The 19,463-nt window shown below is 42.2% G+C and overlaps 1 protein-coding gene and 1 pseudogene across 1 annotated transcript; both read right to left on the bottom strand.

The window, feature by feature from the left end:
• Positions 1 to 1,468: 1,468 nt before the first annotated feature.
• Klhl31 (kelch like family member 31) lies at positions 1,469 to 6,131 on the bottom strand. Its single transcript, XM_028859833.2, has 2 exons — positions 4,939 to 6,131; positions 1,469 to 3,055 (listed from the first exon to the last, which is right to left on the bottom strand). Exons 1-2 carry the CDS (start codon positions 6,108 to 6,110, stop codon positions 2,323 to 2,325), a joined length of 1,905 nt encoding a protein of 634 aa, XP_028715666.1. The 5' UTR covers positions 6,111 to 6,131; the 3' UTR covers positions 1,469 to 2,322.
• Positions 6,132 to 6,943: 812 nt separating this feature from the next.
• On the bottom strand, positions 6,944 to 8,330 carry LOC114685255 (annotated as a pseudogene).
• Positions 8,331 to 19,463: the final 11,133 nt, after the last annotated feature.

Here is a 19,463-nt window from a genome sequence, read left to right as displayed (position 1 = left end):
TTCCTCAGTATCCTTGGGAGACGGGTACTAGGGCATGCCCTACCCCTTGCTAGGGTCCCATCTACAAAATGGCACAATATTTGCATATAACCTGTTCAGATCTTCTTATATAATTCATATTGTTTCTAGGTCATTATAATATTAAATACAATGTAATTGCTATGCTAACAGTCGTGCTGTTTTGCTCAGGGAAGAAAAGAAAAAGGAAAAGCCATGCAGCATGTGTTTCCTACATACGCAGTTTTTTCATATCTCTTCAGCTTGTGGCTGGCTGCACCTACAGATGTGTAGCCCCCAGGTAAGCAGAGATGACTGTGCTTTAGACATATCCATCACAGCTCCACACGCAGGTGGCAGGAAGGGCCAGGATAAATGACAACTAAGATAGAGTTGCAGGTACCTATTTATCCCTTTAAATTGTCTAGTTGTACATAAGCCATAGTTGACAGGCACTTCCTTCCCTAAACAAATATACTAGAAAGAATAAACTGATAGGGTAAAAGGAAATATGCATCATTTACTACAATCCTTCCCTTCTCCCCCAGACTTGGCAGATAAGTCAAGGAAATGGCAGCGGGAAAATATACGTTGCCAGGCAGGGTGGCACACATCTCCAATCCCAGCATTCAGGAGGCAGGGATGAGAGGATCTCAGGGAGCTAGAGGTCAACTTGGTCTACCCACTGAGTTCTAGGACAGTCAGAGCTACATAGGGACCCTGACTCAAAAAAAAAAAAAAATACACTTTGATTTGCAAAGCAATTTTGAGTGATAGTAGTAAAAGTAAATCATAAAGAGCATATATTATGGGCTTAATATTTTAAGAATATTTTAAGTTAGATATTAGGAGAAACAAACCACATTCCTCAACAGGTGAACCCGTCCATCCATTCAGTTATTGCCAAATACGAGCATCCCAAATGTTTCCTTCATCATCCCGGTGTGAAAGAGAGGGCTAATAAAATTACTGCTATTGGCTATACGGCCAGAAAGGTAAGCCGAAGTTAACCACGCTCAAGAACATAGTGTTATTTGGTGATTGTTCGGGCTAATGTTAGAAGCAATTTAACCATGTCAGTGTAGGGTAAAACTGTACCTGGTGGTATAGGTCTGTAATCTCAGCTACTGGGGAGGCTGAAGCAGGAGGGTTTTAAAGTCAAGGCTAACCTAGGTAACCCAGTAAAACTCTAATTTAAAATAAATAACATAAAAACAGGGCTGGGAGTGGTGGCACATGCCTTTAATCTCAGCACTCGGGAGGCTTAGGCAGGCTGATCTCTGGGAGTTTGAGGCTAGCCTGGTCTACCCAGTGAGACTGTCTCAAAAAATAGAATAAGCGCACGCCTTTAATCCCAGTACTCGGGAGGCAGAGTTAGGCGGATCTCTGTGAATTCGAGGCCAGCCTGGTCTACAAAGCGAGTTCCAGGAAAGGCACAAAGCTACACAGAGAAACCCTGTCTAGAAAAACAAAAAAAAAAAACAAAAAAAAAAAAAAAACAAAAAAAAGAATAAAATGAGGACTGGAGATGAAGCTCCCCGGCGAGCACTTATCTAGCACGTATGAGGTCCTTGGTTCACCACTCAGAACCAAAAAAAAAAAAAAAAAAAAAAAGAAAGAAAGAAAAAAAGAAAAAAAAGTCTCTCCATATATAATGATAAGAGATGGATAAGCGATCAAATCATTTCTAAGAAAAATTTACATTGTAAATTAGATGGCCGAAAACCGTTCCTTTTCTGAGAGTGGGATATTAAGAGAAAATGACTGTAGATCCCAGGTAGAATGTGTTGCTTTCCGGCCACATCTTGTTTAAAGCTTTGTGACTGTATCATGAGATGTCTTTAAAAGCTCTTTTCACTCAAGTAAGGAGACAGACATTTTTATGTTGAAATATAAAATCAAGTCTTTATAGATATAGACAATTTTGAAAAATTGAAAGGAGTATTTTCCATTCCCCCAAAAGGAACAGAGAGGAAAATACACCTTTGAATAGGGAATTGCATAGTCACGTGTAGGAAAGTTTCACGTGTAGGAAAGAAAATCTCAGCTATGAATTCAGGAAGCATGCTCCTTGGAAGAGTGCCTGCAACAAACTCCGTTTGCCACCCAGTGGCTGCAGATCGCAATTGCTTCCTCTGTTGCCTACAGCCCTCTATTTTGTTGGGAGGTGGGGAAAGACTGAGGTAGATGATGCCAAACTAAGAATTTAGAGCCGCCCAGACATTCCTCTAGATCAATTTGAATCACCATCACTGTAGTAAGTGGTGTGTATTTTCCTTGTGGCCCACTCACAGTTTGACCATGAGCCTCTGGGAAGCTATGCGTTCAGATACTGACCGGCACGGAGGACACCGAGCTGGCCCGTGACTCGCGGGACACGCTGTTGGGCATGGCCAGTGTGCAGCAGGACACGCCCACGGTGGCCTCGGGCAGCTCGTCGTCCTCTGTCCACTCGTTGAGCTCAGGGTTGAAGCACTGGATGCATTTCTTGTACTTCTTCTCGCCCTCGTTCCAGCCGCCCAGCAGGTACGCGCGGCCGTGTAGCGCCGAGACCCCCGCTGTGCTCACCCCCACCGGCAGCGGCGCCACGAAGCTCCACTGGCGCGCTGCGGGGCTGAAGCTCTCCACCGTGAGCACGTCCACGCGCTCCCCGCGCGGCCCCAGCTGGCTGCCCCCCATCACGTACACCCGGTCGCCCAACGCCACCGCGCAGTGCCAGCCTCGCGGCGTGCTCAGCTCGGGCAGCTCCTGCCACGCGTCGTGCGCGGGGTCGTAGGCGCACACGGAGCGCGAGTACGCGCTGCCGATGTAGCCGCCCGTCACGATCACGCGGCCGTCGGCCACGGCGCTGGCGTGGCAGCAGCGTGCCACCTCGAGCGGCGCCTTGGGCTGCCACTGGTTGGTGGAGGGCACGTAGCACTCCAGCGAAGCCAGGCTGCCCTCCGCGTTGCGGCCACCCACCGCGTACAGGAGCCCGTTAAAGACGCTCAGGCTGAAGTGTGTGCGTTTCTGGTTCATGCTGCCCAGGTGGATCCAGGTGTTGAAGCGAGGATCGTACCTGAGATGACAGGAAGACAGCTTGATTGCAGAAGCAGGGGAGCTCATCTTGCCCAGCAACGCATAAGTGGGAACCCTGACCTTACCACCACCACCCACCCACCCACCACCACCACACAGCTATTGCTCCCCCTCCTCTCATTCAGGGGGAAAAAAAAAAGATACTTCCCTCTCTCCCCATTCAGAAGACGTTTCCTTTAGCCATACCCCGAAACAAACAAAAAACCAAACCAAACAACAAAAACGATCCTGCAGAACTCTTTCCTCTAATACGGCCCCCACCCCGGGATTTAAGAGACATGCAAAATGGGTCACAGGACAGATGTTGGGTACCTGAAGAGGGAACCTGTATGTTAGAGGTGATTCTACCTGTTTTTCAGACATCAATGACCCCCTAGCTCTTTCTTGCTGCTTAATTAGGATAGGAGATGCCTGATTGGATTTCTTCTGCAAACTTCTCCTTGGCATGTCTGTTCTGGCCATTCATTGCCCCAAGAGAAAGCTAAGCCACCCCTCTGAGCCTGTCAGAAAGAGACCAATGGAATTATGTCTACAGCATCAAGAAAGGCTTGGTCTCTCTTACTAGTTTTCCACTGGTAAAAGTTCCAGTTCATAGAATTTTTCAGTATATAAATCAACACAAAGAAAACTGGCTTGAGTATTAAACGGTGAGAGACCCAGCAGAAGGGAAAGAGGTGGAGTCAGTGACCTCGGGCTTCCTTGTTCACAGAGTGCAGAAGCTCTGTAAACAGAGTTCACCTTTGTCCACTTTCACTCCCAAACAAAACTGTAAGTACAGATAAGAACTGAGCACTGGAGCTGAAGATGTGGACTCAGTTCTGGGGCTCAGAGCTGGAGTGCTTGATTGACATGGGTGAGGCACTGGATTCAAGGCCCAGAACCGGAAAGGTATAAAAAGTCTGAAAATCAATTGCTTGGATTATTTTTTTAAAAATAATATATTTATACATATAAATATAAAGTGTATCTTTAAATTACATAAAAATATATGCTATAATAACAAAAGAATTATCTTGACTTATTATTTATATGTAAATATAAATCATATATAATAAACATATAATCATAAATATATTTACATATAAATGATTACATATATACATATGTAATGTGTATATATATGTATGCATATATATATGTGTATATAAAGTGTGTGTGTGCATGTGTGTCTCTGCGTGGATATGGGTGTGTGAGTGCTTGGAGACCAGAAGAGGGTGTTGGATGCCCTGGTGCTGGAGTTACAGGCTGGTGTGGGCCACCTGATGTGGTGCCAAACTTGGGTCCTCTGCAGGAGCAGTGGTGCTTTTAACCACGGATCCACTTCTCCAATGCTTTGTTTGGGTTCTTGGTAAGTGGTGGGTACACACATATAATGAGACAATAAAGGATATCATAATAATTTTGCCTCTTGGTTATGTTTGATGCGTATGCATGATGAAAACAGAAAGGGGACCATGAAAGCAGAGAAAGAGATTTTCAGAGAAGGGGGGTAACGGAATTCATGTGACATGGAAGCAGAGGATTCCAGGGAAGCAGCAAGGGGACCAATAAGAGAGAGGCAGGAGCATGTGAGGAGAGCGGGCAAGAGATACGCATAAGAAAGTGTAATGGCTTGTATGTACAAAAATGCCAAAATGAAATCCATCCCTTTTTTATGCTAAGTAACAAATATTAAAAAGTGAAAAAAGAAATCTAGGGTACATATATCTTGAATGCACTTTATATGAAATGATGAGAACATCTAAAGCATTACTACTACCACTACTGGATGGCCAATGAGCTAAGATGTTAGACATTAATTCCGGGTCAAGGCAGTTTCTTCACATTTCGACTCATTCGCATTATCAACAAAGCACTAGGTACCTGCAGAAATTGCTGACCGCGTGCTTGGCTTGGTTTCTTGCATCATTCTGGTCCTCACCGCCAGCTACATAAAGGAATCCGTCCATCACAGCCACGCACTGGTTAAAACTCTTGGCTGGCATTTCCGTAAGTTTGCTCCATCCGTTTTCAGGGTCTCTATACAAAATGTCTCGACTGAGGGACTTCTCAGTCAGGCCAGGGCGTCCCCCAACGGTGATGAGAACTCGGCAGCCACCTCTAATTCTTGTTCGCCTAGATTGCAGCGTGTTTTGATGATAAGGTAGCAAGTGGTAGTTCATGGCGTCCACAAGCAGTTTATGACAATCAGCGTCTTGCATCATTCTTGGGACAGTCTGAACATAATTGACCAGGTCTTGTGCAGAAATGGTACCAAATCGAATGTTACTTAAAAGGTCTGCTGCGTGTTTCACTCTCTTTGGGTCAAATTCTAGCCATTTCATTGCAATCTGGAACGCCACCAGCTCAGAAGGCAATTGTAAGTCATCGTCTATGAGAAGCTCGTTAATCTGTTCAAACGTAAGCTTCATAAATTGTTCCGATTCCGCAAATTCAATGAAATTATCCCGGATAAATTTCTGGGCTGTTGCTTTTGCATTTTTCAGGCAATATGTTTCAGCGATGTTAACAACATACATGCAGTTCTCAACGCTGATCTCTCGTATCAGAAAATCACTGCACATCTTTACGAGGGTGTGGATCTGAAGGTACACAGCGGCAGAAATGATGCTCCCTATTGTGTATAGAGAGAGGGTCAGCTTTCCCGTGTACGCATATGCAATCACTGTGGCTAGGCCTAAAGGGGCGATGTCATTGAGGTCTACCCTCTTCGTTGATGGATCCTTCTTCAGGATGTTGTAAAAGTATTCACTGCATGAAGCCATCACTGATTTATGAACATCAAAGGATTTGGTTTTGGTACCAATGACTAAGTCACATAGGAAGCTCTCTTGCCGCATTTTACTTAAACCTTCCAGGAGGTTGGGGCCGTAGGAAGTGTCTGTTAGTTCAGAAGAAACACAGCTAAGGCTGTTGCCTCCCTCTAGGAGCCCATTTAGAGCATTCAACTTGCTTAGGGGGCTGTCTTCTACGATGATAGTCATCTCATTGATCTCCGCTTTGTTCTTTTTGATAGCCTTCTTTTTGGGTGCCATGTTAGCCACACCGCTGTCGCAGTCAAGAGCTCCCTGAAAGAGGAGGAGATGTCGATTGCAGTTGTGCTTGGGACTTCGAAATGTTACGCTAGAAACACATAATTGCATAAAGTAGGTCCGTTCTTATTTAAACAAAATGTGTTTTAAAGATATTAAGAGAGATGCACATCTCAGTGACATTATTTCAAGCCTCAAACACTGAAAATGATTCTAGAGAGGTGTGTGCTTTCGAATGAAATCTCCGAGAGGGTGTATTGCCAAGCAATTATGACCCAGCAGCAATGAGCAGTTCTCTGGTTCAAATGCACAGTAATTTTGGAATGGAAACATTTGAAAGGCTTAACCAGAAAGTGAACTATGATTACCTTGAAGGTTTTCCTCAACATCAATATTAAAATTTAGGAATCCATGTAAAATTACAAAATATCACAATAAGAAGAGCCTTTTAGCAACATTTACCATATCATGTTTACAATACTTGAAGCGACACAGGTAGCTAGAATTTAGTGAACCTTATGTAGTATACAGGGTTTGCCAGAGTATTTAAAAGAAAGGATGCGTGTCCTCGTGACCCTGCCCCCAGCACAGCATGGGTTCCTGTGCCTGCCCACTAGGACATAGCAGGAATCAGTAGCATCTGCTCAATGTGGGGCTGCTTTTTCTCGCTTTGCTCAAATCCTCATATTCATATTCACATTTCTTTAAAGGCCATATGTCCTTTCTCAATGGGTTTTGCAGTTACTTTCCAAAATTGCACTTATGTGCTGAGTGTCCCCTTGTTGAGTTTGTTTGAGGATTTTTTTTTTTTTTTTTTTTTTTTTTTTTTTGTCAAAAGTGAGTTTTTAATTATGAAAAAGCAATGTGATCTAGAAACTGACACACTGGTATCTTTCTAATAAAATGACATAGTAGATTTCCTAAATAATTTACAAAGAGCAGAAACTGGTCTTGAACAGTGTCCCCCTTCCTGCACACCCCAGCTCCCCACACTGAGCTGATAAGTAGGCCCCAAGAGCTCAGGCTTGCAGTCTACAAATATCTCCTCTCTTCCTATGGGGACCTGTGGGATCAGGGGTAAAAGTGGTCCCCAAGAATCTCTGCACTGGGAATAAAGGGGGTGATTTCATGGGATGACTCCTGCAGGGCCTTGGTCCTGGTTACAAGGTTCGGAACTGTCTAGCATCTTCAGGTACATTCCTAATACGGATGGGCCTCTGTGAGGCTGGAGAACAGGGTGCTGTATGAGTCCTCCTGGAGAGCATGGGCAGTTCCCATCACCTCTTCAAGGTCTTCCTAAATCACTCTTGGGCTGTGGCCAGTGGTTACCAATGGGCCCAGATATGGCTAAAATAGAAGGCTTCTGGATCCCCTGTTAGTCAAGTCCTTGTTAGCAGTGGCCTGGGGATGCTGATGAGCCCAGTGCCTCCTCCGGCAGTTCATGGGGTGGGTGGCACAGACATCCTGATGGTTTGGTGGCTGGACAGGGCCTGTTTCCTGTAGGATGCCTGCTGTCCTCATTCACGAATAAGGGAGACAGTCATGTCACCACTCTCTTCGGCCTTGATGGCTTTGTCCAGTTTGTGTGACAGCTTCTGGAGATGCTGGATTCCAGCCCCTACAGGCTCTAGGTCACTGTCAGATTCACTGGGAGAGCAGAGAGGTTCTGTGGAGGAACGGGCTCCGGAGGGCAGCCTCCTTCCTTAGCCGCTGATGTCGATGGGCATGTAGACCCATCTGGCCAGAGAGGCGCGGATGTCCTCCGACTCTGGCATCCCGGTTGGCCCTGTACAGCCGAGTGTTCTTCTGGCTCAGACTGGGTGGCGAGGTCCCTCTGTCCTTCTGGACTCCTCGTTTTTTCCTCACTTTCACCTGTGTTCCCATCAGCCACCTGGTGCCACTTTGGCAGGACTCCTGGATTCTCTGGGACATAGCACCCAAGGCGCTTTTGGCTGAGCGAGCTGAAGCCTTAAGATGCTGCTGCTCTGGCTCTGGGGTTTCCAGGAGTTTCCAGGAGGGGCCAGTCCCGAGGTTGAGGCTGACGGCTCTCAGTGGCAGCCTCCTTTGGAACTGTCTGCACAGGGAGCCCAGGGGACCCGTTTCCAGATGGCCCTCAGCAGACCGGGCCACCGCCTTCTCAAGATGTTCCTCCTTTAGGAGTGATCGTCTGCGCATGGAGGCCGTCATGCCCTGCTACTGAGACGCCATGTGCTTGGTCCAGTCTCCTTTGCCCGCTAGATCCTCCCTGCCTGATACCCGAGACCTGAAGATCGACACACGCTCTTCGCCCACCACAGCAGATTTGACTGTTTGAGGAAATTTTAAAAACACTTTGCTCAACAAGAAGTTATATGATATCCATTACTGCATGAACGGACAGCAGTTTTCTGGAAATAACGGAGCAGTAAACATGTGATTTGTGCTGGCAAGATGTGGCAAATGTAAAGCCAAAAGCAAGAAGCTACGTTTATATCAGAGGAAAGGCAGGCCTTGTCTGGGTCCTTGGAATAGATAGCCAATGTTTTATTCATGCACATACTGGGCTTTCGAGGAAAGCCTGAGCTTGGAAGAGTGATCTGTGTGCTTCAGACTAAAAAGCTAAATATTCTTGTGCTGGTTGGTTTTATGTCAAGTTGATACATGCTAAAGTCATCAGAGAGAAGGGAACCTCAATTGAGAAAATACCTCTATAATATCAGGTTGTAGACAAACTTGCAGGGCATTTTCTTAATTAGTGATTGATGGGGGAGGCCCATCCTGTTGTGGGTGGGGCTATCCCTGGGCTGATAGTCCTGGGTTCTATACGAAAGCAGGCTGAGTAAGCTATTAGGAGCAAGCCAGTAAGCAGCACCCCTCCATGGTCTCTGCATCTGTTGCTGCCTCCAGGTCCTTGTCCTGCTTGGGTTCCTATCCTGACTTCCTTTGATGATTACTTGTGATGTGGAAGTATAAGCTGAAAGAACCCTTTCCTCCCCTAGTTGGTTTGGTCACAATGTTTCATCACAGCAGTAGTAACCCTAACTAAGACAGTTCTGTTTATCCATTATTAGACAACTACTTTGTTAGTGGCATGTAGGTGTAGAGGTGATATTTAAAAACAACAACTGATAAAAACAGGACCCCTACTAACCAGAAAGGACCCAGGCCACAGTGTTGAAGCTTTCTGAGGTCCCCTGTATAAGTCTTCAGTTCTGGATTATGATGAGGTTCAGGGCATGCTGAGAGACAGCTGAAAGGGTAAGAAGGATTCAGATGGGCTTGGGGCAGCAGCTGGCTGGTGGTCACAATTTTGTTTGCTTAATGCATATAAAATATTTATAGTCAGATCTCCAGTTTTTAACATTCTGATATGCCGAGGCTCTGGGGAAAAGGTTGGCAGAAGATTCTGAGTAAATATGACCAATGGACTTCAGAATCAATTATGTCTGATTTATAGTTTTAAGTGTTTTCTTTACCCGTTAGTCTCCATGTCTTCTTTAAATGAGCAATTCCCTTTTCCTTAATAAGTTTCTAATTAGCTTACGACATTATAACTGTAAGCTAGAGGTAAGAGTGAAAGTGGGGGGAGCAGGAGAAGATACTGAAGACACCATAGAGCAAAAAGTGAGGACAATTTTGCAGGAGTTGGCAGTTGCAAAGAGCGTTTTGATGGCTTTTAGCCTAAGAGCAGGCTAGAGCTGGCCCTGCACAAGACAGCTGCAGTTCCAACAGGAAGTATTTCTGATTTGAAGAGCAGCTGGGCAGCAGAGATTGTGGGAACTACATTCACTAGAACCTGAGGGGAAATTTTGTAAAAGATTCCAAAAAGGGAAACTCAACAGGATCTTGAATCTCCAAGTTGAGAACCAGTAGTCTAGAGCAATGCTGTCCTATAGAAATATGAGTCATATATGCTATCTAAAAGCCTGAGCAGCTGTATTAGAAAGATAAAAATGAACAGTTGAAATTAATGCTAAATTAATGCAAATACAAAATATTATCATGTCACATATAATTTTATGAAATTATTGATACGCTATTGTATGTTTTCATACTAAATTTTCAAAATCTTGAGTACACTTAGAATTTAGTATGCCTTGCTTTGAGTTAGTCACACTTTAAGCATTTAGTAGCCCCAAGTGGCTGATGAGTATTTGTGTTGGACAACATAGCTCTAGAGCAACAATTTAAGATATTCTGAATATAGCTGGGAATTCAAAAGAAGACAAGAAAGTTGGAGGGGACAAACAACAATTTAATGTTAAACAAATGCATTAGTGATGATACTCAGTATTAATGGCAAAGCATTAAAAGGCACAGGTTGTCAGAACAGATAAACAAAAGCAGAATCAATATGCTGTCTGTAAGAGACTCACTGTACAGACACAGATAAGTAGAAAATGAGTGCTTATAAAAATATTTACCAAGGCAATAATTAACATAAGAAGGTCCTAGTGGCTTTTTTAGTGTCAGGTAAAATAGACTTAAAGAATTTTTTTTTTTTATTAATGATAGAACTTCATAATGATACAAATATAAACTCAACACGAAGATGTAACAATTATAAATGTATATGCTCATAATTATTGAGCTTCAAAATACATGAACTAACAAATGACAGGATTATAGATAGAAATAAGCAATTCACAATTATATATGAAAAAGTTAACTCAACAATTGATGGAACTAGAAAAAAAATTCAGTTAACAAAATCTGAACATTAGTAATCACTGACTTAATAGAACATTACATGCAACTGTAAGATACAAATTCTACTAATGTGTACAGGCACATTCACAGAGTCACCAGAAATGCCTCAGCCAACGGAAAAGCATTGAAGTCACAGGGTTTCCGTGTAGAAGACACTATGAAGTTAGAAATACTTGCAGGTTATCCGGGAAAACCTGGATTTCAAGCTTTGGAAATTAAACAATATACTTCTAAATAATTTATGACTGAAAGAAGATATTACAAGGGAAATTAGATCACATTTCATACTGAATGATCCAAACACACAGTACCAGTACTAATGCCTTTACTTATCCATAGTGTGACCTTTGGACCTCTCTCAGCCTCTGTTGACTACATGAAGAAAACAATGCTTTCACCTGCTGGGTCAACAAACCCTGGGAACGGATGATGCCGGAGCATCTGGCCATTGTCAGCACTTGGACTGGGACTGAAGCAGCCTGGTGTATGTGTCATACTGGGGCTACAAAGGGTTAAGAAGGGACAAGGGTAGGGAGATGGGAGAGAGGAGGAGGTGGGGGAAGAATTAACCAAAACTTAGGTGCTATGTATGAAAAAGCCATGTGGAAACCTACTACCTCGTAGGCTAATTAAAAATAAAAATTTTAAAGGACCTAAAAAGAAGGGTAGCATTGGCTAATGCTGTTTCTAAAAGCTGTGGCTTATTTAACTAAAAACCCCAGTCGTAGATTTGCTACATATCCTTAAAAGTTGCTGGTCAGGGGGAACACAGAGAAATTAAGCTGGAGCTGAGCTGAACTGGAAGCTTCCTCTCTGCTGGCTAGCTTTCACAGTTCTGAAAGCTATTAAACAGGCTAACACGGGAAGCAAAGTCGGCGATACTCTCACCTGGCGTGCTGTAATTTACTGTGCTGCCCGGCAAGCTGTGCACAGTGGTGCAGCAGTGCCATAGCTCCTTCAGGGGTAACTCACTGCCTTCTGCTTGGAGGTCAGCTCTCCTTTGCTAGAGGGAATTTGTTCCTGATGTGTGACCTGCTTAGAAGTCGATGATAGGGCTGGAGAGATGGCTCAGGCGTTAAGAGTGCTGACTCTTCTCCGTAGGACCTGAGTTCAATTCCCAGCACCCACATGGCAGCTCATACCTGTCTTTAACTCCAGTTTCAGGGGACCTGACACCCATGGCAAAAACACAGATGCACATAAAAATATATATATATATATATATATATATATATATATATATATATATATATATGATTAAAAAGTCAATGATAAAGTAAGTCATAAGCTTAGGCAGGGATCTACTACCGATGCCTTGGTACATGGATACATTGTCAAGGTGTTTTCTAAATAGATATGTTTATAGCTAGCCAAAGGCCAGTGCTGCTCTCAGCCCTGGTCAGAGACCCTTTATGCAGTTGATGCAAAGAACCTAGTTGGTTCAAGTGCTGAGAATTGCGTGAACTGTAAAGGGTTCAGACCTCTATGGGACATCTATATTTCCCCCACCTCCAAGGTTCAGGAGACACTCCAGAAGAGGGGGCAGACAAAATATTGGCTAAAGAATGAGGAAGGATGTTGTAAATAGACATGTGGACATGACTTGGTCACGACACCCGTGAAATCACAGAAGCCCTGGATGTCTTTACACAACTGTAGAAAATGAGGCTGTCGCTATTCCATCATGGGTGGAGGAGGGGCTTGGCAGTTAGTGGCTGCGGTGTGTGTGTGGGGGGAAGACAAGTCATTTTCTCAAGGAGTGCAGCCACTGGGTAGCAACTCATGCTCCAGTAAATAATTCCCTGCCCAGGCTCATACAAGCAACCCTAATTAGTGATTCAGTGGATTGATGCAGATAGAGAGACACAGACAGAGAGAGAGAGACAGACAGAGAGAGACAGAGAGGAATTGCTTGGGAGAGCGTTCAGTAGCAGTGAGAGGGGATAAGTCTGTAAATGTAATAAATCATATAAACAGTTTTAAAGAAAAATTCACATGATCATATCAATAGATGCAGAAAAAGCCTTTGACAAAACCCAACATGCCTGCATAATAATTAATAAAGGCCCAGAGAAGTAGGACTGAAGAGGACATACCCCAACATAGTAAAGACATATGACAAACCTACAGTCAACTGTCATCCTAAGTGGAGAAAAGCTTGAAGTAATTCAATCAAAATTAGGGTGAGACAGGGCTGTCCACTATCCCTCACTCTTCTTCAATATAGTGCTAGAACACTAGCTAGGCAGCAGAAGGACAAGAAAGGGATACAAAGAGGAGAAGAAGAAGTGAAATCATCCATATTCATAGATGATATATTATACTTATATATAAGAAATACAAAAAAATTCCACCAAAAATCTTCTAGAAATAATCAACAATTCAGCAAAGTGGCAGAATACAAAATATACTTACAAAAGCCAGCAGCCTTTCTGTATACCAAAACCAAATATGCTATGAAAGAGATTATGGACATACTCCCATTGACAATAGCCTCAGAGAAAATAAAATATCTAGGAATAAACCTAACCAAAGAGGTGATTGACCTGTACAATGAAAAATTCAAATCTCTAAAGAAAGCAATTGAGAAACACACTAGAAAATGGAAGACATCTTATTGTCAAAATTGATAAAATATTGTGAAAATGACCACTCTACCAAAAACAATTTATAGATTCAATGCAATCTCAATCAAAATACCTACATAGTTCTTCACATAAAGTTTTTAAAAAAACCTCCTAAAAGTCATATGGAATCACAAAAGACCCAGGATAGCCAAAGCAATCCTAAGCAAAAAGAACAGCTCCCCCGCTCCCCCGAAGGATTACTACTCCAAATTTCAATGTATTCTACAGAGATATTGTAATAAAATCAGTCTGGTACTGGCACAAAGACAGACATGAGAACAATGGAACAAAATAGAAAATCAAAATGTGAATGCACATAACTATAGCCATCCAATATTTGGCAAAGAGGCCAAAACCTCACAACCGGAGAAGAGAAACATTTTCAACAAATGGTGCTGGGAAAACTGAACGTCCACATGTAGGGGAATAAAATTGGACATGCATCTATTTCCCTTCATAATAATTTAACTTCCAATAGATCAAATGTGAAACCTGAAATACTGAAATTGCTAGAATCAAACAAACAAACATGGGCAGTGTCCTACAAATAGACGTACAAGAAAGGACTTTCTGTACTGGACTCCATTTGCACAGGAATTAAGGTCAATATCTGACAAACGGGACTTCATAAAATGAAAACATTTTGTATGACAAAGAAAACAATCAACCGAGTAAAAAGGAAGCCCACAGAGTGGGAGAATCCTGCATCTGACAGGATTAACATTAAGAATACATAAAAAACTCAGAAAACAGTGTCAAGGAAACAAAAGACCAATTAAAAAGGAGCTATGGATCTGAACAGAGTCCTCAAAAGAATAAATAAAAATCACTAAGAGATATCTCAGAAAGTGTTTACAATCTTCTGCAATTAGGGAAATACAAATTAAAATAACTTTAAGATCTTCTCTTACCCCAGTCAGAATGGATAAGCTCAAGGAAAGAACTGATAACAAATTCTGGTGAGGAGGAGGAAAAATAGAAACATTCATTCGCTGTTGGTGGGCTGCAAACTGGCATAGCCACTCAGGAAATCCTTGTGGTGAATGCTCAAAAACCTAAAACTAAACCTACCACTTGTGGTGCTCTGAATGAATGGCCCTCATGAGCTCATTTATTGTAATGCTTGGTCCCCAGTTGGTAGAACTATTTGAGAAGGTTTAGGAGGTATGGCCTTGTTGGAGAAGATGTGCTGCTGGGGGTGGGCTTTAAGTTTCAAATGCCCATGCCATTCCCAGCTCTCTCTCTCTCTCTCTCTCTCTCTCTCTCTCTCTCTCTCTCTCTCTCTCTCTCTCTCTCTGCCTTATGGTTGTTGTTTCAACATGTAAGATCTCAGCTGCTGCTTAGCACCACACCTGTCTGCCTGCTGCCATGTTCCCCAGCATGATGGTCGTGGACTCTAACCCTCTGGAACCATGAGCGCCCTTCCCCCCAAAAAAATTAAATGCTTTCTTTTATTAGTTGCCTTGGTGATGGTATTTTATCATGGCAATAAAAAAGCAACTAAGATCTCACTCCTTGGCATATGCTCAAAGGACTCAGTATTGATGCTTGCTCAATGGCTTTCAGTGATGTCTAGTCACAGTAGCTAGGAAATGGAAACAACCTAAATGGTCTTCAGCTGATGAATGGATAATAAAAATGTGATACATGCACAATGGAATATTACTCGATTTTAAAGAAAAAAATGAAACCATGAGCTTTGCAATTAAACGGATGAAACTAGTAAATATTCTTAGTGAGGTAAACAGACTGAGAAACTTGAAGCTTGCAGTTTCTCTCATGTGTCATTTTAAGACCCGGATCTTTAGATGTGAACATGGAATTTAGAGTAACTACAGAAAGCAGGTATGTGAGAAGGGACCAAGGGGCGACTCTAGAGTGGGGAATAGTGAGATCCAGGGAGGAATGGAAAAATGGGGGCAGGCTTTAACTAGGGCTGGAGAAAGAGGGCAATACAGAGGGAGAGGAGGGGAATAAATCACACTACAGAAGTTTGAAAAGATACAGGGAATCATACTACTTCATTTTTACCTGAAATTACATATAGATACATATTTTAAAGAAGTTACATGGCTTGGGTTGTTAATGCACCCCCCAAAGAGCCATGGATGACCTAACAAAAATTCCAGTACCAAACATGAGAACCTTCCTCTACAGTTATTGATCAGCAGAATCCAATAGAACCCAAACAATATAAGCTATTGCTGTTGTTCTTGGATGTCTTCCAGAATTTGAAGGTAAAGGTCTATTGATGAAGACTCCATGCACTTTGGACACAAGACCTGGAAGGATGGACCTAGAACTGACCTGTAAGCCTCATCTTGAAGACTGGCTTTCATAGTACCAGAAAGTGCTACACAAGTTGCCAAGATTCAATAGCCCTACCCAGCTATAAAGCCTTTGGGCCACCAACAATGACTTAGATCAGCAAGATACTCCAAATGGTGAAATAGTGGCGCTTTTATCGTGGGAGTGACCAACAGCTATCTAAGTGGACTTAAGACCCACTCAATAGGAGGGAACTCATGCCTGGTACTATATACTAGCCAACTACCCTTTGCATGAGAGGTCATACACAAGAGGAGACCCTACTACTCCCAAGTTTCTAAACCAATGTATTTCTATTTTCTGAATGCCCATCCTAATACTCACAGATAAGCATAATTCTCACCCCTCATCAAAGAAGCTTCTTTTTCCAGAAGCTGGAAGCTATTATAGAGATTCACAATTGCCAAAATGCAGAGAATAAGTGAGTGTGGCCTGCCCAACTCTGACCAATATGTCTGCAACATGACCCTATGCCTAAGGCTCTTGGAAAATCTTGGAAGAGGGGGCAGAAAGATTGTAACAAACAGAGGCCCAGGATGCCTATTAATAGACGATGTCCTCTAGACAAGATGGAGAAAAAGCATCCATGAACTCTCAACATGGCTCCCTGAGCAAGACTAGTATAATGACACTACTAGTTGACATGCCAATGCAGGCAATGGAAATCCCACATGATCCAGCCCCTAGGTGAAGAACAACAGGTAGTCAAAAGCTACTGAGGATTGCCTTCAGGGACAAACTCCCCATGTAGGTTGTCTAATCCCAAGCAGTCATCTCTGGACACATGTACACATGATCACTGTTAAACAGACTCAGTAGGTTGTATATGCATATATATATAATGTATACATATATACACACATATATAATGATTAAAGAAGAGATCATGATGAATTCAGGATGGGGGCACAGAGGGAGTTTCAGGGAGGAGAGGGAAATGTGGGAGTGAGGTAGATGTGATAAGAATTTCATGATGAAATTCTCAAAAAAGAAGGATTAAAAAAGAAGGAAAAGAAAAGGCAAGAATGTGATGACTCAAGAGCCAGCTGGCACCTGTAAGGACAACACAGCTTAATCGCTTCTGGATCACACTGAGCACCAGGGATATTAGTTTCTTGAGTTTCATAAAGCCATCTAGACTCTATGTGTTTACTGATTTGTATTATGACCTAAGAGTTACTATCTTGAGAACTGCTTGCTAAAATGAAATTGAAACTTTCTCAAAGCGTTTGTCTTGAAATTGGTAATATAGCCAATAAAACCTAGGTATAATTCAAAATTATTGTCTTTGAGATAAAGACAACATGCTGTATACATACTATGGCTAATCATGCTATGTTATATACTGAATAAATAGTGCCTTGTGTATTTCTTATGTGCTCAAAGATGGAAACATTACTAGTTTCATTAAAGACTATTTTCCAAGTGAATGTTGTACATGCATAACATGATAACTATTAATATAGATATTATTTACCAGCAGGCTATTTAAGGGATAAACTCCGACTTCTTCAACATGACACTCATAATTCAAACCTTTAAACAGAAAACTATGAAGTCCAGAATAAGGACATCGTGAAATGAATAAGATCAAAAACATATAAATCAAGGAATCAAATGCTATTGTTATTTTAGACATTTAAAACCTGTTAAACTCTTTTATGGTCATGCTATTCTTATTATCTTGTCTGGAAATTTAACCCTTTTAAAATGTTGATTTATACTTGAATAAAGTTTGTTTAAATCAGACACAATTCTTAAAATTGTTATTTTAAAAATGTTAGGTGCGTAGGAGAGGAAGAATGGATCTGGGAGGAGTTGGCTGGCGGGGATGGCACTATGAATGTGATCAAAATGCATGGTATGAAATTTCCAAAGAACTGATAAGTTTTTTTAAAAGAAGCAGTTATATAAATAGGCAACATAGGAATATATATGTATGTATGTATATATATGGAAAGTCGAACAACTTAGCTCATTTTAATTTACTCATTTGCCTTCAATAATCTAGAATATTCCCGCACACTGAGGAATCAATTCTGAAAGAATTCTATTCTTTTTGATTCAGCTTATACATGAGCTGAAAGATTGCTGAGGGTTTAACTGGTCTTTACAGCTTCCCCCCCATCAGCCAAGCTCATGCTTTGTGGCCAACCACTCTGAGGACCTAGACTTGGAGGCCAGGTAATCACCATGTTTCCCATTCACTGAGGCTCTGTTCAGATCACAGAGTGCTAAAGAGAGGGCTCTGTGATCTTACCAAGCTTCCCTGGAGAGGACATTTAAGATTCTTTCCCTGTTTTCCTGAGTCACATGCTTGGGTTGTTCTCACCCATGGGGGGCTCTGATAAGTTGCCACCTTTATGCTCAAAGAGAAGAAGAATTTCCAGATCGATCGTGGAACTATTCATGGCTTGCACTTTTCACAAGGTTCCTACCGTAGTAGGGCATGCTGGAAAGAGCGGGTCATCCACAGCAGCTGAGCTTGTGAAACAGGATGAGCACATTTGAAGGCACTGCCAGTCCTTTCTGCCTCTTCCTTCTCGGGTCAAAGGAGAGGCCAGACTGGATGTAGGGGGTTAAAGGAGACTCCCCGGCCTACTGGAGCCTACCAAAGCTCTACCTTCATCCCTTGGAGGGAACCCAGATATAGTGACAATTGATAATAATCCTGACAGTGGGTGCCGCTGACTCTTCTCCTTGCTCCATCCCTCTAAGAAAATCTCTCACTGGAACTGGGGAGAATGGTAACAGACACTATTCTCCAGCCTTTCCTCACTGCCCACCATGGCTCTCGTATCCTAAGCAGTTTCCACAACGATGGTGTATTCTATACCCGATTAGCAGCTAGGCAGTCTTATGCAAATCATCACATTTTCCATCATCTTTTGTACTTATCAAATTTAAGCACATTGTTAATTACAAAATATAAATCACCAAGTGTGCATCTATACACATTAAGTGAAAATAGATACCTCATCTCTCCCTAAGTAGTGTTATATACCTAGGATTTACTCAGTACGCAGGGCTTCCTGTATGCTAGAGTCCTGGTTATCTACTTCCTATGATTTAGTTTTCTAAATTTAAATGCTGCAGAAATCTTAAAATAAAAATCTTGTCCTGTGTTCATTTTACAAATGGAGAATTCAAAATTCAGAGAGCTAAAACACTGTCCACAGTAACACGAGTCATATGCAATGTATGTTGGAGCAAAGACTCAAACCCACACCGTACTCTTCTTCTCTATTTTGCTTCCCTTTAATCTAAGGTCCGTTAAAGCCTGTAGAAGATGAAAAGCTAACGTTCTCCAACATGAAAAAAAATGAGATTGAGCGAGGAAGACCCATGGCTTATAAAATCAAATTGTACACATGGAGACTGTGAAATAGTTCTTCACAGCCCCAATTATCAAAGTAAAAACGTTTTTTAGTACAAAGTGAAGTTTTTGAAGACACATAAATTCCATGGGTTTCTTTTTCCTGCTAAAGATTATGGTAAGATCACAAAACTCCAACAAGTTGGACCAACCAAAAATGTAAGTTCAGATGAGCTTCTGTGGATTTGGTGATTCTTTGTAAGGGTCAGATTGAACATGAAGTTCTCACTTTTTTTTCTTAAAAATATGGTGTCAGGGTTATATGTTTAACTTAGAAAACAGCTGTGCTTGGATTTATTGATAGGGCATTGAGACTCTAAACACAAAGTTAACTAT

Source organism: Peromyscus leucopus, chromosome 7 (genome assembly GCF_004664715.2).
Source record: "Peromyscus leucopus breed LL Stock chromosome 7, UCI_PerLeu_2.1, whole genome shotgun sequence".
Classification (NCBI taxonomy): Eukaryota; Metazoa; Chordata; class Mammalia; order Rodentia; family Cricetidae; genus Peromyscus; species Peromyscus leucopus.
Note: the sequence above shows the minus strand (reverse complement) of the source record. Positions and strands in the feature narration are given on the sequence as shown.

Coding starts and splice junctions, on each gene's coding strand:
- Klhl31 (XM_028859833.2), bottom strand. CDS start 6,110: ATGGCACCCAAAAAGAAGGCTATCAAAAAGAACAAAGCGGAGATCAAT. Junction 3,056..4,938: donor GCGGTCAGCAATTTCTGCAG/GTACCTAGTGCT, acceptor CTGTCATCTCAG/GTACGATCCTCGCTTCAACA.